Genomic DNA, 27,103 nt, shown 5'->3' with positions numbered 1-27,103 from the left:
AGCGGCGGCGGGGGCGGGGGTTTCCGCTTCCGGGTGGTGGCGGCGGGGGGGCGGCGGGGCCGGGCTCGCTCGGAGCGCGGAGGGGCCGCTGCAGGTACGGACCGACCCCCCCGTGACACCCCCCGCGGGATCCTCTGGCACTCTCGGGGCCACTCTGACCCCGCCCGGCACCGGGGGGTCGTTCCCGCCGGGGATGGGAGTAAGGGAACGGGCTAGGGGTGGGAGGGGGATGGGGAGGGATTGGGGGGAGGTCCTTAACGAGAGAGGCGGCCCCGATCCCCGGTGTGGCCCCTCCCGGCGTGACCCTCCCCAGGCCTTTCCCCGGTTGTGACCCCTCCCCGGGACACCGCCGCTGGGACCCCCCGGTAACTGCCCCCTGCTTTCCCTGGGATCTCCCCGGTGTGACCCACCCCGCCTGCCCTCCCCCTCCCCGGTCACCCCCGGTGTGAACCCCCTGTGTCACCCCCACAACCACCGCAGTTACAGACTCCCCCGGGGTCCCCCAGAATCGTCCCCACCTCTCTCTGCCCTGGGATCCCACCCAGAGTCACCCAGCCCCGAGATCCGCATTTTCCCCCTTCCCCATGGACACCTTCTGTTCCAGGAATCTCCCCCCAGTGCCATCCTGTCCTGGGACACCCCCCCACGTTACTCGCGGTGTCGCTGTTTGTCCCCTACCCCCACCCCGAGGTCCTTCCCTTTGGGCCCCCCTTTGATCCCCCCACCCCTTTTCCTGCTGTTTCCCCCCAGGTGGATCCCCCTGGATTCAGCTCTGTCCCCGCAGATCCAGCGCCCGCCCAGCTCGGGGGGTCCCAGCTTTGGGGGGGGGCCCGGCCCTGTGTCCCCCCCCTTCCTGCCCCAGTGGCCCCCCTGGCAGAAGGAAGAAGAGGAGGAGGAGGAGAAGAAGGAGGAGAAGGAGGAGGAGGAATGGCGGCGCCGTGGCGGGTACTGGAGCCCGCCCAAAAATCCATAAAAATTTACTGATCCCACCTTTTCTTACCCCAAACGAGCTTTACCTGGGCGAGAAGTAAGGCTAAAGGCTCCCACAGCATGGCTCAGGTAATGAGCCCCCACCCCCTGCATCCTGACACCCCCAGGCCCAGGAATTTGGGGGAAGAACGGCCCCAAAAAATGGGAAAAGGGAAAGAAGAGGGGGAGAGAGCTGGAGCTTCCTTCCCTCTGTGCCACGGTGGGAGGTGCCTCCCCATCCCCCCACCCTGCTCCAGGGAGATATCCACAGATTATCCCTGTTTTCCCCAAGATTATCCTGATTTTCCCCAGAAATATCCTGAATTTTTCTCTTAGCCCTGAGGGCCTGTCAGGCCTCAAAAAAGGAGGCTCAGGATGTCCCTCCACACTTGGGGTTCTTCCCAGGCTTCCCAGGATTATCCCAAAATTTCCACAGGATTATCCCAAATTTTTCCCAGGATTATCCCAGTTTTCCCCAGGATTTCCCAAATTTCCCTGGTAGCATTTAGGGCCCCACTAAAGGCAGGTTGATAGTTCAGTAGGTGGTTTGGGGGTGTCTTTGCCACCCCCCACCTTCCCCTCCACACTTTTGGTTTTTTTACAGATTTATTTCTGAATTCTCTCAGTTTAGACTGGAATTCTCCCAGTTTTCCCTGGGATAATCCAAATTTTCCCCAGAATTATCTTGAAATTTCCTGTTATCCATTAGATTCTTTCTGGGCTGGAAGAAGGGGTTTCAGACCCCAAACACACCTTGGAGCAACCCCACAATTATCCCAGTTTTCCCTGGTATTCTCCCAAAATTTTCTCATATTTATCCTGAATTTTCCTTGAGATTATCCCAGTTTTCTCTAGGATCCCACAATTTTTCCTGGTAAGCATTAGGTCCTGTCAGGTCTCAAATAAGGGGTACAGCCCCCCAACCCCCCCTTCTCTGTGCCTCTTCCCAGAATTATTCAGGAATTAGCCCAAATTTCCCCCATAATTCCCCTTTTTTTTTCCTGGGATTATCACCTAATTTCCCATTAACCCTTAGGTCCCAACCAGCCTCAAAAAAGGGGGTTTATCCTCCTCTGTTCCCTGTTTTGGGTTCTTCCCATTTTACCCTGGGTTTATCCCACTTTTCCACAGGATTATCCAAAGTTGCTGCACAGTTCCCTTGAATTTTCCCATTTGACCTTAAATCCTCATTGTGCTGAAAGAAGAGGGTTCAACTCCCTCTGTTCCATGTCTGGGTCTTCCCAGAATTATTCTGGCATCATCCCAAAGTTTCCCCAGGATTATTCCAAACATCCCTCAGGATTATCTCAAACATCCCCCAGGATTATCCCAAACATCCCCCAGGATTATCCCAAACATCCCTCAAGATCATCCCAAAGTTTTCCCAGGATTATCTCAAACATCCCCCAGGATTATCCCAAACATCCCTCAAGATCATCCCAAAGTTTCCCCAGGATTATCCCCAATTTCCCTCCCAAACATCCCAAAGTTTTCCCAGGATTATCTCAAACATCCCCCAGGATTATCCCCAGTTTCCCTCCCAATGATCCCACAGTTTCCCCAGGATTATCTTGAACATCCCCCAGGATTATTCCAAACATCCCCCAGGATTATCCCAAACATCCCCCAGGATTATCCCCAGTTTCCCTCCCAATGATCCCACAGTTTCCCCAGGATTATCCCAAACATCCCCCAGGATTATCCCCAATTTCCCTCCCAGTGATCCCCCAGTTTCCCCAAGATTATCCCCAATTTCCCTCCCAGTGATCCCCCAGTTTCCCCAAGATTATCCCCAATTTCCCTCCCAATGATCCCCCAGTTTCCCCGGGATTATCCCAAACATCCCCCAGGATTATCCCCAGTTTCCCTCCCAGTGACCCCACGGTTCCCCAGATGATCCCACACTCCCATAGGGCCCAGAAGCAGGGGCTGCTGCCCCCCTCCCCCCTGGCTGGGGGCTCTGGGGCTGATCCCGGGGGTCCCTCCCTGTTCCAGGCGAGTCTCCTGGCCTGCGAGGGGCTCTCGGGCGTCTGCCTCGTCCCCACCGTCGCCAGCAAGAAGATGATGCCCAAATCCGGCGGGAAACAGGAGGGGAGCCGGGACAGGGGCTCCAGCCCCGACCTCCTGGTACGGACTGGGAGCCCTGCCTGGGCTCTGCACCTTCCCCTGGGGGATCCCGCCTTGCCCTGGGGGGGTTGGCCCTTCAATCGGGCTTTTCTCACCTTTCATTTGGGGGTTTCCTGCTTTAATTTGGAGTTTTCCACCTTTAATTTGGGTATTTGTGTATTTGATTTGGGGGTTGCCACCTTTAATTTGCTTTTTCTACCTTTAAGTTATTTTTTTTCCTGGTTTAATTTGGGCTATTCTGTTCCAAATTTGGCATTTTCCACCTTAAACTGGCCTCTTCCTCCTCGAATCTGAATTTTTTTCTTCTTGAATTTGAGTTTTTCTCACCTTATTCATCAATTTCTATATTTTATTTGATCTTTTCCACTTCTAATTTGGCTTTTTCCTCCTTTAGTTTGATTTTCCCACTTCTCATTTGACCTTTTCCTGCTTTAATTGAGTTTTCATCCTTTCATTTCCCATTTCCGGCCCTTATTTCGTTTTTCTTCCTTCACTCGCCCTTTCCTTTCTTTTATTGGACTTTTCCTCCTTCATTTGGATTTTTCCTCCTTTATTTGGTCTTTTCCTGTTCTAATTCCATTGTTTCCTTTTCAATTCCGTTATCCGCCATCCTCTCTATTTCCTGCTCATTCTGAACCCCCCCCCAATGCCCCCACCCCAATTCCTGCTCACCCAATCCCCCAATCCCTTCCCCCGTCTCCCAATTCTTGCCTCCCAAACCCCTCCCTGACAATTCCTGCCCCCTAATCCCCCCTCCCCAATTCCTGCCCCTCAATCCCCCCTTTCCAAACTCCTCCCCAATTCCTGCCCCCCAATCCCTCCTCCCCAATTCCTGCCCCTCAATCCCCCCTTTCCAAACTCCTCCCCAATTCCTGCCCCCCAATCCCTCCTCCCCAATTCCTGCCCCTCAATCCCCCCTTTCCAAACCCCTCCCTGCCAATTCCTGCCCCCCAGTCCCTCCGCCAGGACCCCGACAAGCCCCGTGCCCGCAAGGACGACGATGCTCCTGAGGCCTCCAACCCCAAGAAATCCATGAAAAAGGCAGGTCCCCTCCCCCAGCGGGAGGTCCCCCCTCGATTTTGGGGTCTGGGGGGGTCGGGGGCCGTCTTGGGGGCCGCTGACACCCCCTCGCCCCCCCGGCAGCGCCGCAAGCGGGTTCCCAGCGCCGAGGGACCCCCGAGCTCCTCCCGCCGAGGATCCCAGGTTTGCCGCCGCGCCGCACGAGGAGGAGGAGGAGGAAGACAATCTCCCAAACTCCGGCAGGCGCAGGACGGCCGGGGGGGGGGATTTGGGGGGGCTGCTGGGGGTCTCCCCGGCTCTGAACCCCTAAATTCCCCCCATTGCAGATGGTGGTGATTGAGCAAAACGGCTCCTTCCAGCTCAAGAACTTCATCTGCGACCACTGTTTCGGCGCCTTCCGGAGCAGTTACCACCTCAAACGGCACATCCTCATCCACACCGGTAGTGAGCCCTCCTTAATGAGCCCTCCTTAATGAGCCCTCGTTAATGAGCAGCTCCCCCACCCCTGCGCTCATTCCCGCCCCTCTCCCGGCGCTAATTCCCGCCCGGAATTGCAGGGGAGAAGCCGTTCGAGTGCGACATGTGCGACATGCGCTTCATCCAGAAGTACCACCTGGAACGGCACAAGCGGGTGCACAGCGGGGAGAAGCCCTACCAGTGCGAGCGCTGCATGCAGGTATTCCCGAGGGAATTCTCGTGGGAATGCCTGGGGCACCCTGGCACTCCCAGCACTGACCACCCCTGTCCCCGCAGAGCTTCTCCCGCACGGACCGGCTGCTCCGACACAAGCGCATGTGCCAAGGCTGCCAGACCAAGACCCCTCCCGACTCCCAGCTCCTGCTGTGAAAATCTGGGAATACCGGGAAGTTCAGGGGGTGCGGGAGGGGGGGTGTTTCCTCCTGCACCCCCCACATCACCATGCTCTGCCTCACCTGGATTTCTCACCCCCTCTAAGGATGGGGAAGAACCCGAGCGCTGCCAGCGTGAAAAAACTTGGATCGTTCCCGCCCTCCGGCCTAAAAACTTGGATTATGATCCCAAAATCTTCATGGAATCTTCAAGTTCCCCCCATCCCCCCCATCGTTATACCCCTGAATCCACCCCTCCCCCTCTTAGGAAAGACTGGGAACCCCCAAACTGCCCGAAATCCCGGCGGATCCGGGATACCTGTGCACAGGTAGGAGGGTCCCGCTGGGAATAGCAGCATCAATCCCTCTCTTCTTTGGGAAAAGGAGGGAAACTGAAGATGTTGGGGGTGCTTCAGCTTGGGGGGGTGGGTGCACCCCCAGGTTGTTTTTTGGAAAATAGGAGAAAAAAAAAAAAGGAATTTGGGGACCCCCCCCTTGATCGGTGCATCCTGTGGGACACTCAGCAGCACTTCCCATTTCCTCTGGAACTCCTGCAGATTTCGGGGGGTTTCTCCTACGTCTGCGTGGTTTTGGGGTGCTGCCTATGTCCCCCCACGCTGGGAGGTCTGTGCCCTGGGTAGGGGGAGCAGGGGGGTGAGGGCACCCCCAGTTTCCTGGAAAGCCCTGTTTCAAGGGAAAGGAAAACGCCTGCTTCAGGGGCAAGGTGGGGGGGACGACAGGAGCAGCCACAAGCCCCCAAAAACGACAAGGGGGTCTCTGCTAACCCCCCTCCCTCCCGTTTTGGGGGTCACCCCATCACAGACTGCTCCAAGGAGCAAGAGACATGTGCCCGTTTTTGTGCCCTGAGCCCCCTTTCTTAGTTTGGGTGGGGGGCCCAAATTTTGGGGACCTCCCCCAGTGACACTTCAAGGACTTTGGCTCTGCTGAGCCCATTCCCCCAAATTTGTGGGGCCCCAGAGGGGAAGTTTGGGGGCTCCAGCAGAGGTTGGGGTGCTGGGGGGAGGAGGTTTGGGCGATTCGGGGGGGGGGTGGGGGGGGGGTTGGGGCATTCCAGGGCCCCCGACCTGCGAGGGTTCCCAGCCCCCTCACACCCCCCCAGGCTTCATTTTTGGGGTATTTTGTTGGGATTTAGGGTTTAATACAGTTATTTTGCTATGGGGAGGGGAGGGCAGTGGGGTGCAGCCCTGGGGGGGTGGGGGGGTCACTTTTAAACTGTAGTTTTTTCTAAAGATCCCCAAATTTTGTGTCCCCTCTTCCCGCTGTGTCCCCCCAGTGCCCCCCCACCCACCCCACCACTGTGTGTCCTCCCCCCTTCCTTTAGGGCTTATTTAAATAAAAATTTGGGTTTTTGCTTTTTTTAACCCCAAATTTGGGTCCTTTGGGGGAGTCAGGGGGACCCCAGAAGCCATTTATGCCACACTGGGAGTATGGGGGCTTTTAAATTGCAGAGAGGCCCAGAGGTGCCCCTGCTTTATTGCTGGGGATCCCTACCCAGGTGCCCCCCTTATTCTGGAGTCTCCCTAATTGGGGAGGGGTCCCCAAGTACCCCCCTTATCCCTGGAGGGCTCCTTATGACCCCAGGTGCCCCCTCACCTCGGGGAGGGTCCCAAGGTTTCCCTCCCCCCCATCTCAAATTCACGACCTCCCAAAATTTCCATAACTTTATTTTGCAAAAATAGAAAAGTCCCCTGTCCTCCCCCCAGCACGGGAGGGGGCGGGTGGGCTGTAAACATGGCAGGGGGGGCCCCCCAAAAAGGGGGGAGATAGCGGGGGAGGGGGGCAGCAGCGGGGGGGACTCCCGTTCTGGGGGGGGGGCCCGATGTAAACGCAGAGGAATAAATAGGGGTGAAAGTGCAGAGGGGGCATCCCTCTGTGTAGTGTAACAGGCTCCCCCTGAGGGCTCTGCACCCCCAAGTTCGAGGGGTGAGTGGAGGGGGGGCCAGTAAGGCCAGACCCCATCATCCAGCCAGGCTGGGAGTAACAGAGATTTGTCAGGGCAGTTGGGTCTGGGGGGACCCCCAGGATTTTGGGGTCACCCTATGGCTTCAGCCCCCACCCCAGAATGGGGGGGGTTGTGGGGGTCACCTTGTGTCCCCCATCTTTGGTCTCGGTAGTGTTTGGGGGGGGTGCACTGGGGGAGGGCAGTTTAGGGGTGTCCCTCCCCACCCCTACAGCATCAAACAACAACACCCACAAGCAGCCCCCCCCAGTATAAACGGGGTCCCCCCAGATTGGAGGAACAGGATGTCCTGGGGGGTGAATGGGGGTGTGTCCACCCCCCAATCCACCCAGTGTCCAATAAATAAACCGTGGGAGGGGCACCCCAGGAGTGTCAGGCATCAATTTGGGGGGGAGGGGCTGGGCCCCCCAACTCCTCCCCCTCATGTCCCCCCAGTACAAGGAGGGGTGGCAGCGGGGTCTGAGAGGGCTTTGGCATGAAGCTGAGGTTTGGGGGGCACACCCAGACCCCTCCAGCTTAAGGCAATAGCTTTGCTCTGTCAATCTCTGCCCCCTTCCCCAAATTTGGGGCAGGGGGGCACTTTGGGGAGCTCCCCCTCCCCGGAGTAAAAGAGGGGGGCCCTGGAAGGCAGCTCTGAATGTCCCACCCCATTTGGGAGGGGCTTTGGAAATCCCCCCCGCTCTGGGGGGGCTATGGGGATTTGGGGGGTCCAGGGGGACTGTCCTGGGCAGCAGGGGGGTCTGGGGGTGGGCCATCACCCCCCACCTCGGTGAAGATTTCGGGGTTCTCCAGCATCTCCCGGATCAAGGGGGGCATCGGCCCCGGGATCTCCGTGCGCAGGGTGATGGCTCGTTCTGCCCCTGGGGGAACCAAAATGTCAACACTCCCTGAACTTGGGCCCCCTCAAGGCCTTGGCCCCTCATGAGAGCTGGAACCCCCTTCAAAAAATGAGCTTCAACGCCCCCTCAAATTTCAACACCTCCCAAAACCCTAAACCCCCAAAACCTTGGACTCCTCCAAGACCTTAAACACCCCCAAAATGAGCTTCAATTGCTCCAAAACCTTGACACCCCTCCAAGAGATTGAATCTCCTCCAGAGGCCTTGAATCCCACCCAAAAATGAGCTTCAATACCCTCCCAAATTTCAACAGTCCCCAACTTTCAAAACCCCACAAAAGCTTCAACACCTTCAAAACTTTGAACCTCCCCCGATACCTTGACCACCACCAAAATGAGCTTCAACTCCCACCTCAAAACCTTGAAACACCCCCAGGACCTTCAACTGCCCCTCCCCCAGAGCTCCAACTCCCCTGGTGCTAGGGGCAGGTTTGGGGGTGTCCTGATGGGTTTTGGGGTCCTGGAGGAGTCCTGGGAGGGCTTGGGGGTCACCCCCTTTGGTTCAGGAAGATCACTGTGGCTAGGGGGTTTTGGAGTGAATCCTAAGGGGGTTTGGGGGTCCTGGCAGGGTTGCTCACCCTTGGTGCTGATGCCACGCAGGTCTGTGATTTTCAGCAGCATTTGGGGGAAACGCTGCGGCTGCCGCGGGCGCCGGCGCCGGGCATAGACCCGGAGAGCCTCGAGCAGCGGCTCCTGCAGCCGCTCCACGTGCCGGGGCTGCTCCAGCTCCATCCGGTCTGGGCAGAGAGAGAGACACCACCTGGATAGACACTGTCCCCATGTCCCCTGTCCCTGTGTCCCCATGTCCCCACATGCCCATCTTCTGCCCTGGAGATCCCCACGTCCCCCCAACATCCCCTCGCGTCCCCACCTCCGCACTCGAACGGTCCCAGCTCAATCCCTTGTCCCCCACATCCCCCTGATGTCCCCCATGTCCCCACCCCCACAGATGAGGCAGATGGCACTGAGCAGGCCGGTCTCGGTGTCATCGAGCTGCAGTGGCAGGAGCTGCCCCGCGAAGGCGAACACCAGGTCAGTGAGGGGCCCAAATCCTGCGTTGTGCATCTGGGTCCGGGTCAGCGTCAGCCCATCCGAGAACGTCATCGTGTCCTGCTCGGGTGTGTAGCGGGTGCAGATCCGCAGCATCTGCAGGACAGGGACCCCAGAATCACCAAGGGACAACAGAATCCACAGAGGGACACCAAAAATCCACCCAGGCTCAGCCCATCCCATCACTGTGTCCTGCTCTGGAATGTGGTAGGTGCAGATCCACAGCATCTACAGGACAGGGACCCCAAAATCCACCCAGGATCTGCCCATCCTGGAGCATTCTCATGTCCTGTTCCTGCTCTGCCACAGGACAGACACAGCACTGGGGGGAGTTGGGGTGAGGGACACCCCAAAATTACTGAAAATCAGTAAGAGCACCGATGGTACCCCGAAGTTTTCCCACCAAGGGATCCCCAAACCCATCCCAGGGAAGGTCAGGACCACCGTGGGCCACCCCTTCAAGGAGCTCCCAACCCCCCCAAGGAGTCCCCAGACATCCTGAGGAGCCCCCAGCCCCCGGGGATGCCCAGCCCTCACCAGGATGTCGAGGCAGGCAGCCTTGAGGAGGGTGATCTGGTCAGCCATGCTGAGCCCTGTGAAGCCTGGGAGCCTCTTTGCAAACTCCACGATCTTGATGATGCACTTGGTGGCCAATTCACTGAACTTGTCCCACAGCCCCAGGTCCAGCTGCACCCGGTGGTCAGCACTCGAGTTCTGGGGGCACAGGGGGGTCCCAGCTCTGTTAGGGGGGTCGTTCAGGAGCCCCTGGGACCCCCTGGAACCTCTGGGACTCCAACTTCAGCACCCTGAACAGGTCCAGCTGCACCCAGTGGTCAGCACTCGAGTTTTGGGGGCATAGGCTCAGTTATGGGGGGTCAGGACCTGCTGGGATCCCCTGGAACCTGCTGGGACCCCCTCCTCAGTGACCCCCAGCCCCTGAACTCAACCCCAGCCCCAGGTCCCCCACCCCTTACTCAGTACTTGAGTTTTCAGGGGTCAGAGACCCTGCTTTGGACTCCAGGTTTGGGGTTGCTCCCATAAGCAACTCCCCAAATATCCCCCACAACCCCCAGTGCTCAGTCCCAGTGCACCCCTCCCCCGTGTCCCACAGCCCCCCCAGTGCTCAGCACTCGTGTTTTGGAAGGGTCAGGAGGGAACAGGGACCCAACTGTAGGTCTGAGGGTTAGGGTCCCCCCAGAGGGACCCCAAAAACCCCCTGGAGAACAGAAAGCTGGTGCCCCACTCCCCCTGAACACACACCCCAGCCCCAGCTGCCCCCAGTGCTCATGTCTGGGGGGCTCACGAGGGAGCAGTGACCCTGCCCCAGCTCTGAGGGTTGTGGGGAGGGTTGGGGTCCCCCCTCGATGCCCCCAGACCCCCAGCCCTACTCACCGTGGTGTACTTGCCCAGCTGGCCCAGCGAGGGGAAGGTCTCCTGGTGGGCTCTGCTCACCCTCCGCACCAGCTCGGCCAGCTCAGGGCTCAGCTCATCCCCCGCCAAGTCCTCCTTCACCTCCTTCTTCCTCTTGCTCCGGTCGTTCTGCACGGCTGGGGAGATGGGATTTGGGGGTTAGGGGCATTGCTGTGCCCCCTCAGATCCCTCCCAGGTGGGGCTTCCCCACCCCCAAAAAAATCCCCCCATGGGACAGGAACATCCTCACCATGAGCATCCCCAGGACCCGTCAGTGAAGCTTTGGGGGGGTCTCAATTTTAGAGGACCCCCCTGCAGGACCAAGGAGGGAACCCTCACACCCAGCAGTACCCTCTAGAGCCCCAAACGCTTCCCAAATCCCTCACAGGAACAGGAACATTCCAGGCCCACTGGGACACCACCAGGCCCTTCAGTGATGTTTTGGGGGGGTCCCCAAATTCGGGGGGACCCCAGCCCAGACCCCCTCGCACCTTCCTTGGACATTCCGACCTGGAAGCACTTCTGGAGGCGGCAGAACTGGCACCGGTTCCGGGTGACCTTGTCAATCTGGCAGTTCCTCTCCCGGTGACATGTGTACACCATGTTCTTCTGGATGCTGCGCCGGAAAAACCCCTGTAGTGTGGAAATGGGAGGTCGGAGGGGGGCCAGAGCACCCCCAAACTGGGGGCACCAGTATCACATCCCCAGGGATCCCAGTAAGGCTCCCCAGTGCTCGGGGTGGAGCTCCCCAGTGCTCCTCAGTATCCCAGGGTGGTGGGGCACAGGCTTGGAAGGCTCCCTTTTCCCGGGGGGGGTTCCCATTGTCCCTGAGGGGTCCCCAGTGCCTGGGAAGGGATCCCCATCCCCAGGGGTGGTCCCACTCACCCCACTGATGTCCCGATGTCCCCAGGTGCCCCCATTACAGCTCCCCAGTGCTTGGTGGATTCCCTCTCCCCCAGGGGGTCCCCATTCCTCAAATGGGTCCCCACTGGCTTGGGGGGGGTTCCCCCTTTTCTTGGGGCAGGTCCCCAGTGCCCACAGGAACCCCCAGGGCCTCCTCCAAGTTCCAGGTCCCTGCTTTCCCCACTCCCATCACAGGGTCCCCACCCTCCCCCAGGGTTTCCACTGTCTCGGGGGGGGTCCCCACTGTCCCCCTGGCTCCGGGGGGGGTCCCCACTGTCCCCCTGGCCCCGGGGGGGTCCCCACTGTCCCCCTGGCCCAAGGGGGGTCCCCACTGTCCCCAGGCACCTTGCAGCCCTCGCAGGAGCTCACTCCGTAGTGGTACCCAGAGCTGCGGTCGCTGCACACGAAGCAAGGCTTGTGCACGCGGGGCGGGGGCGGTGGCGAGGGCGCGCCCGTGTCCCCCAAAACCCGCCCAGGGGAGGGCTCCAGGGCTGGGGGAGCAAAAGATGGGGGAAGTTAAACAGCTCCTCTCAAGCCCTCTCCAAAGGGCCCCCACCCGCATCGGGAGGAGGGGAAAACTAAAGCATAGGGAGGGTGTGATTTTGGGGGTCTTGCTGTCACCTCCCCGGCCCTAAAACCTGAGCTGCAAACCCCCAAAATCGGGGGCTGGGGGGGGGGGCTGGAATCCGGAGATGCCACCAGAGGTGGGGACATATCAGTGTGCCCCCTCTCCCCCTGACCTCCTCCCCAAACCCCAAAACCTGGAGTGGGAATGTCCCCAGCTTCCCCAATGCCCAAAATTCTGGAGAAGGGTCCCGAGGTCCCTCAGATCCCCTCCCGAACAGTGCCGGAGGGGGTGGCACGGGGGGGAGGGAGGAGCCCCCCAGCGCTCAGCCCAGGCGGCACTGGAGGAGGAGGAGCAGCTGGTTTCACATTTTTTTTTGGGTGGGTTTTGTGTGTTTTGCTAAAAAAAAAACCAAAATTGCTGAAATTGAGGAAATTCCGGCCTCGAGCGTCGCGTTTGTAACCGCGGGGGAGACGGAGAGCGGGGGAGACCCTGCACCCAAAAATAACCCGGGGGGGCGGGCGAGGGCCCCCATCCTAAAAACGGGGCCGAAATTGGGGACCCCACTCCGCCCCCCCGCACGGGGACCCATCCGTCCATACCCCAGGTTGGACACCCCATCAACACCGAGGATTCCCCGCGGAGGGTTGGGGAGGTGTTGGGGGCTCATTTAGGAGGTGCGGGCATTTTTGGGGGACCCCACCGTGCGTGTTTTCTCATAAGGTTTGATTTTTGAAGAGGGAAGAACCCAAATTAAAGCACCCACCCCCCAAAACACAGCACCCCAAAACCGTCGTGGGGGGGGCACGACGCTGTGGGTCCCCATAATTTTTTGGGGTACTCCTCGCTCCCAGGCGGTGCCCCCTCACGCCTTAAATTCAGGGGGACGGGGGAAAGTTCCTCCACCCAGGGTGGAATTTGGGACGGGGGTTCCCCTCCCAAAACTCGGGGGGTAACGCCCTCCTCGCCCTTGCTGGATCTGGGTGCCCCCACCACGCCGCCCCCGCGTTGGGAGGTTCGGGCGGCTGGGGCGGCCCTGCAGGGGTTAAAGTGCCACATTGGCAGCGCGGGGGGGACGGGGGGGGCGGGCGCGGCCCCGACTGGAACCAGTTGGGCCGAGGAACTGGGAGGGGGGGAGGACAAGGGAGGGGGCAGCGCACCACGGGTATAGGGGGAAGGGGAGATTTAGGGGGATTTGAGGGGATTCTCTCCCCTCCCAACCTGTTTGTGCCCAGATTTACACGCGGAGGGCTCCTGTGGGACCCCCAGGACCCCCCCGCCCCCGTGGGCCTGCCCCCAAAAACCGGGTGCCTCTTTCTACCCCCAAAGTGACTCCCCAAAAAAACAAGGTTCGGGGCCCCCGAGCCCCCCAAAACAGGGTCCAGGGCCCCCGACACCCCCAAAAGGGGTCATGTGTGGTACGTGCCTCTGTGCTCCTGTGTCCCTGACCCCCCAAAAACGGGTCCCTATTCCTGCCCCCAAAGGGCTTCGGGACACCGCGACCTCCCTCAAAAAACGGATCCCGGTCCCTCGAACCCCCAAAGGGGCTCCCCCATTGCGGTCCTCACATCCCGGTGTCCCCCGCAAAACGGGTCTGGGACCCTGCTCCCCCCCAACACCGAGCCCCCACAACTCCGGTCCCCATGGGAGAACACGGGGATGTCCCCCCGTTACCCACCTGCCCCCCACGCGCACACACTCCCCGGCCGTGCCCTCGCGTCATTCCCGCACACGCCCAGGTCGCTCCAGCACCCACGCGCGTCACTCCCCCACCCCCCGCGTCACCCCCGCGAGGCCACCCCGGCCCCCCCCGGGTCACGCAGACCCCCCGTTCAGGCGTGTTTACACACTCGGACACGCTCCCCACCCCAGCCCCCGGCACACCCACGCACCCACTCGCGGCACGGAGCCGCCCCCACGCCCGCACGGCGCCGCCCGCTCCCGCACAGTGGCGCTCGCTCACACTCGTTTGCACACTCGGGTGCACTCTCGGAGACCCCTCCCCACGAACCCGAACCCCCCACGGACCCGAACCCCCCACGGACCCGAACCCCCCACGGACCCTCTCAGCCGCCCACGGGCCCTCCCGCGCAGTCAGCCCCGCGGTGCCACACGCAGCTCACGCTCATTTGCACACTCATTTGCACACTCACTTGCACACCCACAGGGGCTCCCCGGCTCCCCCCACACCCACTCATGACACGAACACCCCCCACGCACCCACGGCGCACTCGCGCTCGCTCTCACACTCATTTGCGCACTCATTCACACCTGGACGCGCCTTCCCGCCCCCCCTCAGCCCCACACCCACTCGCGAACATTCCCGATCCCCCTGGTACTCCCGGCCCCCCTCGCCCCCCGACCCCGCCATGGTACCTCTGCGGGCGGGGCCCCCGCAGCCGGCGGGCACCGGGACCCTGCGCAGCGCGCAGCCCCCGCGGTTCGTCACGTCGTGCAGCCGCCGCGGCGCCGCCGCCGCCTCCATGCAGCCGAACATGGCGGCCCCGGGCCCCCCCCGGGCCCCTCGCCCCGCCGCGATCGGTCGCGATCGGCCCCCGTCGCGATGGGCCCCGAGCGGCCCCGGAGGGTGCGGCTGCGGGGGCGGGGCCTGGGGGCGGGGCCTGCGCGGGGGGCGGGGCTTCGGTGCGAAGAGATGCGCGGGAGGGGGAATTGGGCGGGGCTTGGAGGGGAGGGGTAATTTGGAATGTGGGGGCGGAGACAGGGGCGGGGCTTGGGGCTGGGCTCGCCTCAGGGTAGGGCGGGGTCTGACCGGGAGGGGCTTGCAGGGGGCGGGACCTTGCGTGGCAATAGCCCCATAGCAATGGGGCGTGGTCTCGTGGGCGGGCGGAAGGGGGCGGGGCTGGGCTGAATTTGAATGAGGCGTGGTCTGAGCAGAGGGCGGGAATCGTGGGCGGGGCTGAATGTGGAATGAGCGGGGATTTGAGAAGTGGGCGGGGCCTAGGGCCGCGTACACACGTGTCACGTGTGTGTCCCCCTTCCCTGGAGGGGACACCCAGACCCCGCCCCTGTGGCCTCCAGCACCTCCCTGTCCTCCCAGTCCCCACGTTACGCCCTCCTCAGTCCCTCCCAATTCCACCCCGTGCACTCCCAGTCCTCATGTCACCCGTCTCCCCAGTCCTCCCAGTCCTCCCAGTTCTTCCAGTCCTTTCAAGCTCTCCTGTCACCTCCCCAGCCCTTCCCAGTCTCCCTGTCACTCCTCAATTCCTCCCAGTCCTGCCAGTTCTCACAGTCCCCCGCGTCATCTCAATCCTTCCCAGTCCCTTCCAATCCCCTTGTCACTCCTCCAGTGTGTGTGTACTGTGCACGGGTGCGTGTGAGCATATCCAGGTGTACAGGCGAGTGTGTGCGCGCAGGTGTGTCTGGGTGTGCCTGGGCGTCTCCGGGTGTGCGAGGGCTGTGCCGGCACCGTCTGCCCGACTGCATTCCTGGGGCTCTGCATAAGTAACACAGCCGTACAAGGGACCATTGCACGAGTCACACACCTTTACACAGGGTGATCATGTGTCACTGCACGTGTCACACACCTTTACACAGCCTCCAGCCTGCACACGCATGTCTGGGCAGGGGGACACGTGTGCGGGGTGTGTCCCTGCATGTCACACAGCCACGCATGCGTCCCCATGCCCTGACACGCGTGTAAACACCCCCCTTCTTTCCCCGCACGCTTGAGTTTTCCCCGGGCCGGGAAAGGGAAGGGGCTGGAGTGGGGGAGGGGCGGGAATGGGCTCATGGAAAAAGTTTTGGGTGGAAATTCCTCTGCCGGCCCCTCCCCCGCGACGGCTCAATGGCCCCTTTGTGCGGCCCCGGCCCCGCCCCCGCCACGCTGGGAGCCCCCCGTGTGTCTCCCCCAGTCCCTGTGTCCCCCCGTGTATCCCCCGTATGTCTCCCCATGTCCTCATAATTTCCTGTGAGCCCAAATCGTGTCCCTACCACGTCTCTCCATGTCCCCAACCTGTGTCCCCTCCACTAGCATCCCCCCGCAATGCCCGTGCCCTCCAAGTCCCCATAACCCTGAGTCCACCCCAATCACGTCTCCCCTTGTCTTTCGTGTCCCCTGTGACCCCCATAACCCGGTGACCCCAATGTCCCCCGTGTCTCCCCATGACCTCACGGCCCCCGTGTCCCTTATGCTGCCCCATGTCCCCATAACTCCTTCCCCTCCCCAGTCGCGTCCCCCCAGTGTCCTCTGTCCCCCATGTCCCCGGTGTCCCCATGTCCCCGTGTCCCACACCCACGAGTGCCGCCACGTGCCCCCCCCCCCCGCTCCCCCCGCTCAGACGCTTTGGCCGGTAAATCCCCGGGGGGGACGGGGGGGGGGCAGCCGTGGGGTGCGGGGTGGGGGGGGACGCCTCGGCCATGGGGCTGGGCTGGCCGCGACCCCGGTCCCGGCGGCGCGGGGGAACCTCCCCGCGCTGTCACCCCCCCTGTCACCTCCCCGCGTGCTGCGCCCCCGCCTTCTGCTCCCCGCCCTGCCCCTTGTGCTTACCCCCCACCTGCTGTCCCCAGTGCCACCCCCCACCCTGCCCCCCGCCCTGCTGCGCCCCATCCTGCTGCGCCCTGCCCTGTCACCCCTCCTGCCACCCCGCCTGGTGCCCCCCACCCCCCTGTCCCCAGTGTCACCCCCCACCGCCCTTTTCCCAGTGCTACCCCCTGCCCTGCTGCCCCCAGTGTCCCCCTCCGCCCTGTCACCCCCCGTCCTGCTGTCCCCAGTATCACGCCCCATCCTGTCGCCCCCCCTGCTGCTCCCCCTTTTGCGCGCCCCCCGCCTGCCCCCAGTGTCACCCCGCGCCCTGTCCGTCCCCGTGTCACCCCCGCCCGTGTCCCCAGTGCCGCCCCTCCTCCCGATGCTGCCCCCCCCCGCGCCGTGCCCCCCTCCGGCCCCGCCTCAGTATCAAGTGAGGGGGGTCCGGCCCCCTCGGCGCCCCACCAGAGACCCCCGGAGCGCTGGTGAGTGAGGGGCGATCAGGGGGACCCCCCCTTTACGGACCAAAGGGGGGTTTCACGGGGGGGAACCGCGGTAATTGCACGGGAGCGTTCTGGGGGGCTGGGTCACCCCAGGGGGGTTCACGGAGGGGTTTTGCACAGTGGATTTGCTCGAGGGTCTTTGCACGGGTCTCTGAGGGCGGGGGTCCCCACAAACCCCCCACGGTATGTCTGGGCGTGCGGGGGGTTCTTTGGGGTGGGAATGCCGAAAACCCCCCATGGGGGTTCTCTGGGAGGTACTTGGGGGGTCTCCCAATGCCCGGTGGGTTGTCTGGGAGTCCCTTTGGGGGCTGTCTCCATAACTCCCCGTGCTGTCCCTGGGGGTCTCTGGGGACACCTGGGGGGGAGGCGTCCGTGTGGGGGTGTGTGTCACGTGACACGGGCAGCATGGCGGCGCCCATGGGGACCGGAAGCGGAAGTGGCTCCACGGAGGCGCCGCGGGGCAGCTGTGACGCTGGTGGGGACCGGGGGCATGGGGTGTCCTGAGGGGCCCGGGGATTGTCAGAAGGGGTGGAGGGGCTTTGGAGGGTCTGAGAGGTGTCTGCGGCGTCCTATGGGGCAACTCTGGGGTCGCGGGGGAGGGCTGTGGGGAGTAGAGAGGGGCCGATGGAGAGTGGAGGGGGTATGTGGGGCTGTAGGGGGTATATGGGCGGCTTAAGGAGGATTTGGGGGGGCGAGGATCCTATGGGGGATGTGGGGGTTGTATGAGGACCCTGTGGGGAGTCTGTGGACGTCCTATATGGGGCCTGTGGAGGATCTGGAGCGTGTGTGGGGGATACTCTTGGGGAGTATGGGGGTCTGTGGGGGGTTGTGGGGAACTCTGCTGGGGCTTTGGGGTCTCTGGGTGTTCTGTGCGGCCTGGGTGAGGTCTGTGTGGGCTTGGGAGGGGTGCTGGGGGCCTGTGGAGTAGCTGTGGGGAACTCTGTGCCGAGTCTGCGATGCTGGGGGTCCCTATAACCTCCCGTAGTTTGTTTTAGGCGCTGGGAGTTCCTGTAGACTCCCCCATGGGTCCCTTTGGGGTGGGGGGTCCCTATAGAATCCATGGGCAGTCTGGGGGGTTTGGGCACCTCTGGGTGATCCCTCTGGACTCTCCCGGTTCCTCTGAGTGCTGATCCCCCTTTTTCCCTCCCCAGGCCCTCCTGAGCCCCCTCCCCACCATGTTCCTGCTGCCCTGCTCCGCACTCGCCCTCCTCCTCCTCATCTGCCTGGCTCTGGAGCCGCCCCCGCGCCACCCCTCACCATCCAACCCGGCCTTCCGCCTCTTCCAGCGGGAATTCCTGCTGGGATACCTCCCGGCTCTGGCTGCAGACTGGCTGCAGGGCCCGCTGCTGTTCCAGCTGCTGCAGAGACGTGGCTTCCTGCGCAGCCAGATCGCTGCCCTCTACTCCTGCGGCTTCGCCTCCAATGTCGCCTTCGGCCTTGTCTCCGGTGTTTTTGTGGATCGGCTTGGCCGGAAAAAGTCCTGTGTGTTGTCCTCGGTGCTGTGCTCCGTGTCCTGCCTGCTGCAGCTCTCCCAGGATTTCCTGGCGCTGGCAGCTGGCCGGGTCCTGGCAGGGCTCGGCACCTCCCTGCTCTTCTCCGCCTTCGAGTCCTGGTACATCCACGAGCACCTGGAGCGCCATGACTTCCCGGCCGAGTGGATTCCCAACACCTTCTCCCGCGTGGCCCTGTGGAACAGCGGCCTGGCCGTGGCAGCCGGCCTGGTAGCCGAGCTGCTGGCTGAGGGGCTGGCGCTGGGTGCTGTGGCCCCATTCCTGGTGGCCGTACCCTTCCTGGCAGTCTCGGGGATCTTTGCTGGGAAAAACTGGGATGAGAACTACGGGAAGAGCCGGCCCTGCAGTAAGGCTTGTGGGGAAGGCCTTCGGGGCCTTCTGTCCGACCCCCGGGCGCTGCTCCTGGGGCTGGTCCAGGCCCTCGTGGACAGCATCCTACTCATCTTCGCCTTCCTTTGGACACCTGTCCTGGAGCCACATGGGATCCCGCTGGGAATCGCCTTCTCAGGGTTCACAGCTGCCAGCGCCGCAGGCTCAGCCCTGTTCCGGCGTGGTGTCACCGGGAGGCTCCGGCTGCAGCCACTGCGGCTCCTGCCCGGCTCCATCCTGCTCCTGGCGCTGGCCCTTCTGGTCCTGGCACTGCCAATGCCGCTGCCTGCCACCGTTGACTTCCTTGCCGTGCTGCTGCTGCAGCTCTCCTGCGGGATTTATTTCCCGACCATGGCGTTCCTGCGGCGCCGGCTGGAGCGCGGAGGGGACAGGGCGGGAGGAGTGCGGTGGCTGCGGCTGCCCTTCAGCCTGGGGGTGTCACTGGTGCTGCCAGCACTGCCCTGGGACCCTGCGGGGATAGGGCGAGTGTTCGGGGCTGCGGCCCTGGCGGCGCTGGTGGCACTGGGGGCAGCCGGGGGGATCCTGGGCACCACCCAGGGGGACGAGGGGCTGAGGGTGGGGGATGAGGGGCTGCTCGAGGGGGACACCGTGGAGTGACAAGTACACCGGGACAGGGACGCTGGGTCAGCTCAGCAGGGACACCTGGGTGTGAGGGGGATACTGGGACGGTTTGAGGGGACACCAGGATGTGACAGGAAGCCTGGGGTGTGACGGGGACATGGACACTGGGCTCTAATGGGGACAGAGACACGGGAAGAGCACGTGGGGTCGCCAGACAGTGATGGGGTCACAATATCACCCCCATGCTGAGCTGTGAGTGACAGAAACACTGAGACACCCCGTGGTGGGTCACACCCTGTGTGGTGGGTCACAGTGTCACCCCACAATGGACTGTGGATGATTGGGACACCTCCTGAGGACACTGAACTGTGGTGGCTCACAGTGTCACCCCACAATGGACTGTGGATGATTGGGACACCTCCTGAGGACACTGAACTGTGGTGGCTCACAGTGTCACCCCACAATGGACTGTGGATGATTGGGACACCTCCTGAGGACACTGAACTGTGGTGGCTCACAGTGTCATCCCACAATGTGGGTGACAATAACACTGGGAGACCGTGATGATGACAAGGAACTGTGACAGGTCACAGTGTCACCCCTATGGCTGAGCTATGGATAACAGTGACACCGGGACACCCCACTGGTGACATTAAGCTGTGGCGGGTCACAGTATCACCCCCATAATGAAATGTCGGTGACAGCGACACTGCGACACCCTGACGGTGACACAGGAGCTCTGGGTGACAATATGGGGATGCCCCCAGGTGACACCCAAGTTGTGACAGGTCACACCCGAGCTGTTACAGGTCACAGTGCCACCTCCTACAAGGCACAGCAGAGGGGACATGGGGACATCAGGCCAGGTGTGGCCTGTGACTAACCCCGTGTGGTGTCATGGGGGTGAGGGTGTATTAATTAATTCATTTCTAATAAACCCACCCAATAGAGGTGTTTGTGAAGTCCTCCCATCCCCCAAACCCTGGTCTGGGGGACCACTGAAACCCCTTCAGGGCACCCCCAGTTCAAACCAGTGACTCCCAATCCAGCCACGTCCCCAGCATGACCCTGGCGCTGGTTTGACCCCAAGCTGAACCCCCTCAGTGCCACCAGTATCCTCCAATTCCCCCCAGTCCTTGCAGTAATCCTCCCATTCCCCATCATTTTCCCAGTTCCTGCCAGTTTCCCCAGTTGCCCCCATTCCCCCCAGTAACTCCCCAGTCCGCTCCAATTCCCCGTCCTCCAGGGGGCGCCCTTGAGCCTCTCGCCCCATGCCCGTAGCATCACGTGACCTTGAGGCGCACTCCCCGCTTTCCTCGGTAGGCTCCGCCTCTCTCCCCCCTTCGCGCTCCGATTGGCTGAGGGAGCCGTCAGTCCCGGCGCGGAGGGCAGCGATTGGCCCGCGGGATACAGTGGGCGGGCACAGGGAGACGGAAGCGAGCGGGACCCGGATGTGAGCGCGGCCCATGGAGGGGGCGGGACCCCCGGTAAGGGGGGCATTGGGGGCCCGGGGGGGCTCTGGGGAAGATTTGGAGGTCTGGGGGCGTCTGGGATAGATTGGGAAGGGCCCTGAGGACTCAGGGGGGGACGGGAAGATCCCGGTACGGGGAATACGGGAGGGATTTGGGGGTCCTGAGGGGAATTGGGGGGATTTGGGGAGGTCTGGGGGGTCCCATGGTGGGGGGAGCGGCCACCTTGCGGGGGGAATAGGGGGGCTTAGGGGGTTCTGGGGAAGGGGGACCCCCGGAATGGGAGGACCTTGGTATGGGGGGGATGTCAGGGTTGGGATTGGGGATCAGTTTTGGGCTGGCAGGTGTGACTTGGGTGTGTCAGATGTGGGTTTTTGGGGGGTCAGGTGAGTGTTGAGGGGAAGTTTTGGGGTAGCTCAGCTGTGATTTGGGTGTGTCAGGTATTGGTTTGGGAGGAAGGTTCTTGGACGTCTGCGGTGGGTTTTGGGGTTCAGGTGTGTTTTGGGGGTCCAGATGTGTTTGGAAGGCCCGATGGGTTTTGGGGGTTGCGTGTATTTTAAGGAGTCAGGTGTGTTTAGGGGGCTTGGGTGTATTTTGGAGCATCAGGTGTGTTTGAGAGTTCAGGTGTATTTTCGGGAGTCAGGTATGTTTAAGGTTTTCAGGTATGCTTTGGAGGATCGGGTGTGTTTAGAGGGAAGTTTTGTGGGTTCAGGTGTGTTTGGGGTGCCAGGTGTGTGTTTGGGGGTCAGTGTTGGGGGATCCCGGGTTTTGGGGGTTCACGTTTGATTCGGGTTTCGGGTGTGTCGGTTCCGGCCCCCCCTCCTTTCGGGGGTCCCACCGTTGCCTTCCCGCAGGAGCCCCCCCACCATGGATGACTTGAACCTGCACTTCAGGTTCCTGAACTGGCGCCGGCGGATCCGGGAGATCCGGGAGGTGCGGGAGGGCCGGGATCGGGATCGGGATCGGGACCGGGACCGGGACCGGGATCGGGATCGAGATCGGGATCGAGATCGGGACCGAGACCGGGATCGGGATCGGGATCGGGACCGGGATCGGGATCGGGGTCTGCGCTGCCAGGAACGCGCCCGGCACATCCTGGTGGATGGGGACACCCTCAGGTACCCCGGGGGGACCGGGGGCACTCGCCAAAGGGGACTGGGGGGCTCCGGGGGGGCACGGGGGTGGGAGGGGGCGGGGGGTACATGAAGGGGGTTGGGGGCACCCACAAAAAAGGGACTGAGGGGGGACCAAGGAGGGGGATGCACGCACGAGGGTGGGAGGGCGTGGGGGCGCCCACAGGGGTGGGAGGGGTCTGGAAGCACCCACAGATCTGGGGGGCGTCTGGGGGTACCCGGGGGGGGTTCGAGGGTGTCTCAGCCCCCCGCCCCCCGCAGCTACCGCGGCCCCTCGGGCGAGGTCGGCTGTTACGTGGCCCCGCGGCCGCTGACCCGCGACAGCAACTACTTCGAGGTGAGCCTGGGGGTTCGGGGGGGGCGGGCTGTCCCGGGGGGGCGTGCGGAGCCCTGACCCCCCCCCGTGCCCAGGTGTCCATCGTGGACAGCGGGGTCCGTGGCACCATCGCCGTGGGGCTGGTCCCGCACTGCCACAGCCTCGAGCACCCCCCGGGATGGGGGCCCGGCTCTGTCGCCTACCACGCTGATGATGGAAAGTGAGTGTCACGACAGCGGGGGGCGGGGTCGGGATGTCGCGATAGCGGGGAGGTGTTGGGATAATTGTGGGTGTTGGGATGTTAAGGAATTTCATGATGTTGGGAGATGTCGGGATGTTAGATGGTGAGGTGAGGGATGAGATGCTTTGGGATGTCGGGGTGTCGCGATGGCAGAGGGTTGTCAGGCTATTGAAGGGTTGGCACCTTGGGGGTGTCAGGATCCTGGGGGGAGCCATGGGGGCAGGAGGACTGGGAGGTGTTGGGGGGCACTGGGGCCTGTCGCGATATTTGGGGTCTGCTCCAGGTTTGGGGTCTCCCATTACTGACACCCTCCCCTCCCCTTCTGAATCCCCCCATTTTCGGGATCCCTCTGTTTTTGGCGTGCCCCAGGCTCTACAGTGGCCGAGCCAAGGGGCGCCAGTTCGGCTCCAAGTGCAGCTCTGGGGACCGGATCGGCTGCGGTGTCGAGAGGGGCTCATTCGGGGCCCCCCCTGCCCAGGTTTTCTTCACCAAGAACGGCCAGAGGGTGAGGGGACCCCCACCCTGCCCCAGAGCACCAAGGCATCCTCAAACCTCCCAGGACCCCCAAACGGGGGGTCCTTTTGCCCCTCCCCCAGCTATTCTTCACAAAGAATGAACAGAGAATGAGAGGACCCCCAAATCTTCTGAAACCCTGAAGCCTCCAGAACACCCCCCCCCACTTCCCAATTTGGTGTTTCCCTAAATCCCAGATGAGGGTGCTGGGGGTGTCCTTGTCCCTGAGCCGCCCTCACCCCCTGACTCTCTCAATTGCAGGTGGGGGGCCTGGGGGTGCCCCTGTCGCCCCCGGGGCTGTTCCCAGCCGTGGGGCTGCACTCGCTGGGGGAGGAGGTTCGGCTGCACCTGCCCCCGCCCGGGCCGTCCGAGGACGAGGGGGGGGCGATGCTGGTGGACAGCCTGGAGGAGGAGTGGGGGAGGCTCCATGACGTGCGACTCTGTGGTTCCGTGAGCACCCGGGAACCCGGGGGGGTTCGGCACGGTCAGGGGGCCTGGAGGGGGGAAAAGGGGGGCCTGGAGCCTCCTACAGGACTGGGAAATGGGGAGGGAGCTCAGAATGAGGGGGTGGGGGGTGGAGGGGGAGGTTGGACCCCCTCCCTGAGCTGGGAGGTCAGAAATGGAGGTTATGGAGTGAGGAAAATTGGGGTCTGGGAGTTTGGGTAAGGACATTTTTGGGGAGAGGACAAGAGGGGTCCCCAGTGCTGGGGTGGGGGGTGCAAAGGGGGCCGTGACACGGGGGCGGGGTAAAGCGGGTCACAGCAGTGACATCGGGAGTCTGGGGGTTCTTGGGTGCCCCCAAATCCCCTATGTGTGTCCCCCCAACCCTCTGTGATCCTCCCCTCAGCCCCTGTGACCCTCCACACCTTCCCAGGTGCTGTTATTAGGCGGGGAAGGGGATGAATTGCACGGATCTGGGGCTGCTCCGGGTTGGGGGTGCCCCTTTTCCCCGTGTGTGAGCCCTCCCCCCGCGCCCCCAGGTGCTGGAGTACGTGGGGAAGGGGAAGAGCATCGTGGATGTGGGGCTGGCCCAGGCCCGGCGGCCGCTCAGCCCCCGCAGCCACTACTTCGAGCTGGAGATCCTGGACCCGGGCGAGAAGTGCTACATCGCCCTGGGAGTGGCCAGGAAGGTGCGCGGGGGGCTCGGAATTGGGGTGAGGGGGAATGCGGTGGGTGGAGACACCTACAGAACTGGGGGGCAGGGAAATGGGGGGATGTGGGTCAAAAATGGGGATCTGGGTGTTACAGAGGGAGTAAAGGGGGGCTGGGAGGGGGCTCAGATTTGGGGTACGGGGCTGGGCTGAAAGGTCTGGAGGGGGGTGTCATAAATGAGAGTTTGGGGTGGAAAATTTAGGTACATTTGGGGGGTCTGGGCAGCCTACATTGTTCTCACCTCCCTCCCCTGTGCCCCACCCCAGGATTATCCCAAAAATCGTCACCCTGGCTGGAGCAGGGGCTCAGTGGCCTATCATGCGGGTGAGCCCCCCAAAAGTGGGGGGGTCCCCCAGAATGGGCGGGACCCCCCCCAAACGCGGGATCCCATTAGTGGGACCTCCTCCTGCTCTTTCTCCCCCTGAAAGCCCCTTTCCCATTCCCTCCCCCAATTTGGGTTGCACCCCTATAATGAGGGTCTGGGGGTCTCCCCCATGACCTCGGGAGTTCCCCTAAATTGAAGGGTCCCCATGACCCCTCCCTTCTCCCTTCCTCCATCTTTTTCTCCTTCATCCTCTTCCTTTCCCACCCCAGTTTCCTCCCTTTTTTTGGGGAGATCTGAGGGGTGGTTTCCAGCCCTGCAGGGGAGGAGGGGGGGTGTCCCCATGGCCTCTCCCTTTTCCCCCCTTTATCTCCTTTCTCCCTCTTTTTCCTTTCACTCCCTTCACCCTCTTCTTCCTTCCACCTTTCTCAGGCCTAGTTCTCTCCTTTTTTTGGGGTGCACCCCCATGAGAGGAGTCCCCCCCGAGTCGGGGGTCCCTCTGTACACTCCCTGTCCCCAGTTGTCCCCTTCTCCATTCCCCCTCCTTCTCTACCTTTAACCTCTTTCTCTGCCCATTTCTCCCCCTTTTTTTGGGGTGTACCCCCATGTTGTGTGTCTGGGGGTTCCCCACGAACTGGGGGGTCCCTCTAATTCGGGCTCTCCCCCCAGACGATGGAAAGCTGTTCCATGGCAGCGGGGTCGGGGATCCCTTCGGCCCCCGCTGCTACAAAGGTGACGTGATGGGCTGTGGGATCATGTTCCCTCGGGATTACGGCCGGGACAGCGAAGGTACTGCGGGGCTGCGGACCCCCGAAGGCTGGGCGGGCCCTGGGGGGGATCCCTCATCCTTTTCCCCGCCCCAGGTGACAGCGATGACTCCTCGGAGCCCCCCGAGGTGAAGGTGAAGGTGCGCAACGTGATGTACCTGGAGGAGGAGGAGGAGGAGGAAGAGGAAGAGGAGGAGGAAGAGGAGGATGGGGAGGACATGGAGCAGGAGCAGGAGGGCAGGAAGGTCGTGGTAAGGGTGGGGACACCCCGCCAAAAAAATCTGTGTCCTGAAATACCCTCCTGCCCCCAAAAAAAGCTCCTCCTAAAATTCTCCTTTGTCCCCTGTTGGGATCCTTTTGAATCAGTCTGGGGGCTCCAACACTCGGATTTTTTTGGGGTTGGGGTGTCCCACCCCACCTCATATTTTAGGATGACTCTCTGTTTGTCTATGATCCCCACACCTATTTTTGCCCTACTCCTGGACCCTCCATCATCCCAAAAATCCCCTGCAACCCCCACTGGGTTCTCTTTACAGTGACTCACCATGGGGTCAATCCCTTTGCCCCCATTTTTTTGGAGATTGGGGTCTCCCTGCCCTCCCCTCTTATTTTGGGGTGACCCTGCCATGTGTCCCTGACCCTCCTGTGTGGTTTTACCCCTTCAAAACCCCCCACTCACCCCAAACCCCCACCTTCACTCCCCTTTTGGCTTATCTTTCCTTGCCTTACTGCCCTCTTTACCCTGTTTTGTTTTGGGGGGGATGGGGTGTCCCCACCAGGGTGACCCCCCCGATTTGTGCTCCCCCCAGGTGTTCTTCACGCGGAACGGGACGGTCGTGGGGCGCAGGGAGGTTGGGGTCCCCCCCGGGGGGCTCTTCCCCACCGTGGGCATGCTCAGCACTGGTGAGAGGGTCAAGGTGGACCTGCACCCCCTGAGCGGATAAAGGGGGGCCCGCGTGGAGCCCCCCAACACCTGAAACCCTGCGGTGCTCCCGGACCCGCCCCGGGCTCTCCCAGTGCACTTTAGGGAGTTTCCACAGCAGTGGAGACCCCCCCAAGGTGGTTTTTAGGGGGTTCACTCCTGGCCCCCCCATGATTTTGCCCCTTGAGGGCTCTTTGGGAGGGGTTCCCCAAGTGAATCCCCCCACGGACCCCTCAAAAGTACCCCACTGTTGCCCCCCAAGGTGGTTTTTGGGGGTCTCAGCCATGGCCTCTACCATATTTTTGGGGGACCCATTCCTGCCCCACCCTCATGTTTGTGGGGACTCAATCCTGCCCCCACCCCTAAATCATCCCAGTGCCCCCCCCAGGTGGATTTGGGGGTCTCAGTCATGCCCCTTCCACCGTGGGTGACCCTTGTGCTCCCCCAGAGCCCCCCAAATCACTCCCCTTTTACCCCCTCCAGCCCCCCAACCCCTCCCACTCCACTGACCCCTTAGAGCCCCCCCCCAAATCACACCTGTGCCCCCCATCTCTTCCAGCGCTCCTCATTCTCGGTGGGGCTGCAGGGGGCAGAATTCGGGGTTCCCCCAATCATGAATGTAACCTGACCCTTCCCATTCCATGGGAGCCCCCAGAGTCCCCAGCTCTGTGGTGGGGGCGGGGCTGCTTTTGGGGTCCCCTTTGACGTTTGCACATGGGGGGGGTTCCCATGCCTCCCCCCTCCCAAATAAACCCATTTCTTACACCAAAATAAATGTGGATTTATTGGAGTTCCCCCAGGACCCCCAGAATTTCAGGGAGTGTCCCTGTGCCTCCTTTACTACCAGCCTCCCCTTCTTCATTTGAGGGGGCAGCTGGGGGTGTGCAGGAGGTTTTGGGGGTCTCCAAGGGGGGCTTGGAGAGTCTGGGGAGTGTCTGGGGGAATTTGGGGGTCCCCCAGTAGACTTTGGTGATGCAGATGGTGGGAAGGGCGATTCTGGGGGACCCCTTGTGCTCCCCCGAATTGGGGGTGTCTGGGAGGGTTTGGGGG

General features: G+C 62.2%; 4 protein-coding genes across 10 annotated transcripts; 3 read left to right on the top strand and 1 right to left on the bottom strand.

The window, feature by feature from the left end:
- Window positions 1-39: 39 nt before the first annotated feature.
- Window positions 40-5,294, top strand: ZNF740 (zinc finger protein 740). 4 transcript variants are annotated; one of them, XM_033083156.1, is made up of 8 exons: window positions 40-94; window positions 751-1,059; window positions 2,965-3,096; window positions 4,051-4,137; window positions 4,240-4,299; window positions 4,443-4,557; window positions 4,674-4,792; window positions 4,870-5,294. In XM_033083156.1, the coding sequence occupies exons 2-8, from the start codon at window positions 1,051-1,053 to the stop codon at window positions 4,960-4,962; spliced, it is 615 nt and encodes a 204-aa protein (XP_032939047.1). In that variant the 5' UTR covers window positions 40-94; window positions 751-1,050; the 3' UTR covers window positions 4,963-5,294. The 4 variants fall into 4 exon arrangements, with proteins under 4 accessions (XP_032939047.1, XP_032939044.1, XP_032939048.1 ...); XM_033083153.1 differs by having other exon boundaries at window positions 46-94; window positions 751-945; XM_033083155.1 differs by lacking the exon at window positions 40-94 and adding an exon at window positions 277-365 and having other exon boundaries at window positions 751-945.
- A 1,464-nt stretch (window positions 5,295-6,758) lies between these two features.
- Window positions 6,759-14,267, bottom strand: RARG (retinoic acid receptor gamma). Its single transcript, XM_033083151.1, has 8 exons — window positions 14,147-14,267; window positions 11,551-11,696; window positions 10,794-10,935; window positions 10,285-10,439; window positions 9,430-9,606; window positions 8,784-8,988; window positions 8,421-8,579; window positions 6,759-7,805 (listed from the first exon to the last, which is right to left on the bottom strand). Exons 1-8 carry the CDS (start codon window positions 14,265-14,267, stop codon window positions 7,636-7,638), a joined length of 1,275 nt encoding a protein of 424 aa, XP_032939042.1. The 3' UTR covers window positions 6,759-7,635.
- A 31-nt stretch (window positions 14,268-14,298) lies between these two features.
- Window positions 14,299-20,168, top strand: MFSD5 (major facilitator superfamily domain containing 5). 3 transcript variants are annotated; one of them, XM_033083139.2, is made up of 2 exons: window positions 14,299-14,357; window positions 17,908-20,168. In XM_033083139.2, the coding sequence occupies exons 1-2, from the start codon at window positions 14,334-14,336 to the stop codon at window positions 19,252-19,254; spliced, it is 1,371 nt and encodes a 456-aa protein (XP_032939030.1). In that variant the 5' UTR covers window positions 14,299-14,333; the 3' UTR covers window positions 19,255-20,168. The 3 variants fall into 3 exon arrangements, with proteins under 3 accessions (XP_032939030.1, XP_032939031.1, XP_032939029.1); XM_033083140.2 differs by lacking the exon at window positions 14,299-14,357 and adding an exon at window positions 16,666-16,738; XM_033083138.2 differs by lacking the exon at window positions 14,299-14,357 and adding an exon at window positions 17,025-17,231.
- A 433-nt stretch (window positions 20,169-20,601) lies between these two features.
- SPRYD3 (SPRY domain containing 3) lies at window positions 20,602-26,869 on the top strand. Of its 2 annotated transcripts, none has more exons than XM_033083148.1 (11): window positions 20,602-20,705; window positions 21,542-21,805; window positions 22,082-22,157; window positions 22,232-22,356; window positions 22,747-22,882; window positions 23,152-23,340; window positions 23,871-24,020; window positions 24,309-24,366; window positions 25,034-25,153; window positions 25,228-25,382; window positions 25,941-26,869. In XM_033083148.1, the coding sequence occupies exons 2-11, from the start codon at window positions 21,555-21,557 to the stop codon at window positions 26,073-26,075; spliced, it is 1,395 nt and encodes a 464-aa protein (XP_032939039.1). In that variant the 5' UTR covers window positions 20,602-20,705; window positions 21,542-21,554; the 3' UTR covers window positions 26,076-26,869. The 2 variants fall into 2 exon arrangements, with proteins under 2 accessions (XP_032939039.1, XP_032939040.1); XM_033083149.1 differs by lacking the exon at window positions 20,602-20,705 and adding an exon at window positions 20,719-20,819.
- The last annotated feature ends 234 nt before the right edge of the window (window positions 26,870-27,103 follow it).

Source organism: Catharus ustulatus, chromosome 31, assembly GCF_009819885.2.
Source record: "Catharus ustulatus isolate bCatUst1 chromosome 31, bCatUst1.pri.v2, whole genome shotgun sequence".
In the NCBI taxonomy this organism is placed as follows: Eukaryota; Metazoa; Chordata; class Aves; order Passeriformes; family Turdidae; genus Catharus; species Catharus ustulatus.
The sequence above is the reverse complement of the archived record's forward strand: the minus strand, read 5'-3'. Positions and strand labels throughout refer to the sequence as shown.

Bases quoted from the DNA above. Each gene is read 5' to 3' on its own strand.
- ZNF740 (XM_033083153.1), top strand. The intron at 3,097-4,050 runs GTACGGACTGGG...CCTGCCCCCCAG, and splicing joins GCTCCAGCCCCGACCTCCTG to TCCCTCCGCCAGGACCCCGA. The intron at 4,300-4,442 runs GTTTGCCGCCGC...CCCCCATTGCAG, and splicing joins CCTCCCGCCGAGGATCCCAG to ATGGTGGTGATTGAGCAAAA.
- RARG (XM_033083151.1), bottom strand. From the start codon at position 14,267: ATGTTCGGCTGCATGGAGGCGGCGGCGGCGCCGCGGCGGCTGCACGAC. The intron at 11,697-14,146 runs GTACCATGGCGG...TTGCTCCCCCAG, and splicing joins CGGGGGCCCCGCCCGCAGAG to CCCTGGAGCCCTCCCCTGGG. The intron at 10,440-10,793 runs GTGCGAGGGGGT...CCATCTCCCCAG, and splicing joins GGTCGGAATGTCCAAGGAAG to CCGTGCAGAACGACCGGAGC.
- MFSD5 (XM_033083139.2), top strand. From the start codon at position 14,334: ATGGGCCCCGAGCGGCCCCGGAGG. The intron at 14,358-17,907 runs GTGCGGCTGCGG...TTCCCTCCCCAG, and splicing joins GCCCCGAGCGGCCCCGGAGG to GCCCTCCTGAGCCCCCTCCC.
- SPRYD3 (XM_033083148.1), top strand. From the start codon at position 21,555: ATGGATGACTTGAACCTGCACTTCAGGTTCCTGAACTGGCGCCGGCGG. The intron at 22,158-22,231 runs GTGAGCCTGGGG...CCCCGTGCCCAG, and splicing joins GCGACAGCAACTACTTCGAG to GTGTCCATCGTGGACAGCGG. The intron at 22,357-22,746 runs GTGAGTGTCACG...GGCGTGCCCCAG, and splicing joins TACCACGCTGATGATGGAAA to GCTCTACAGTGGCCGAGCCA.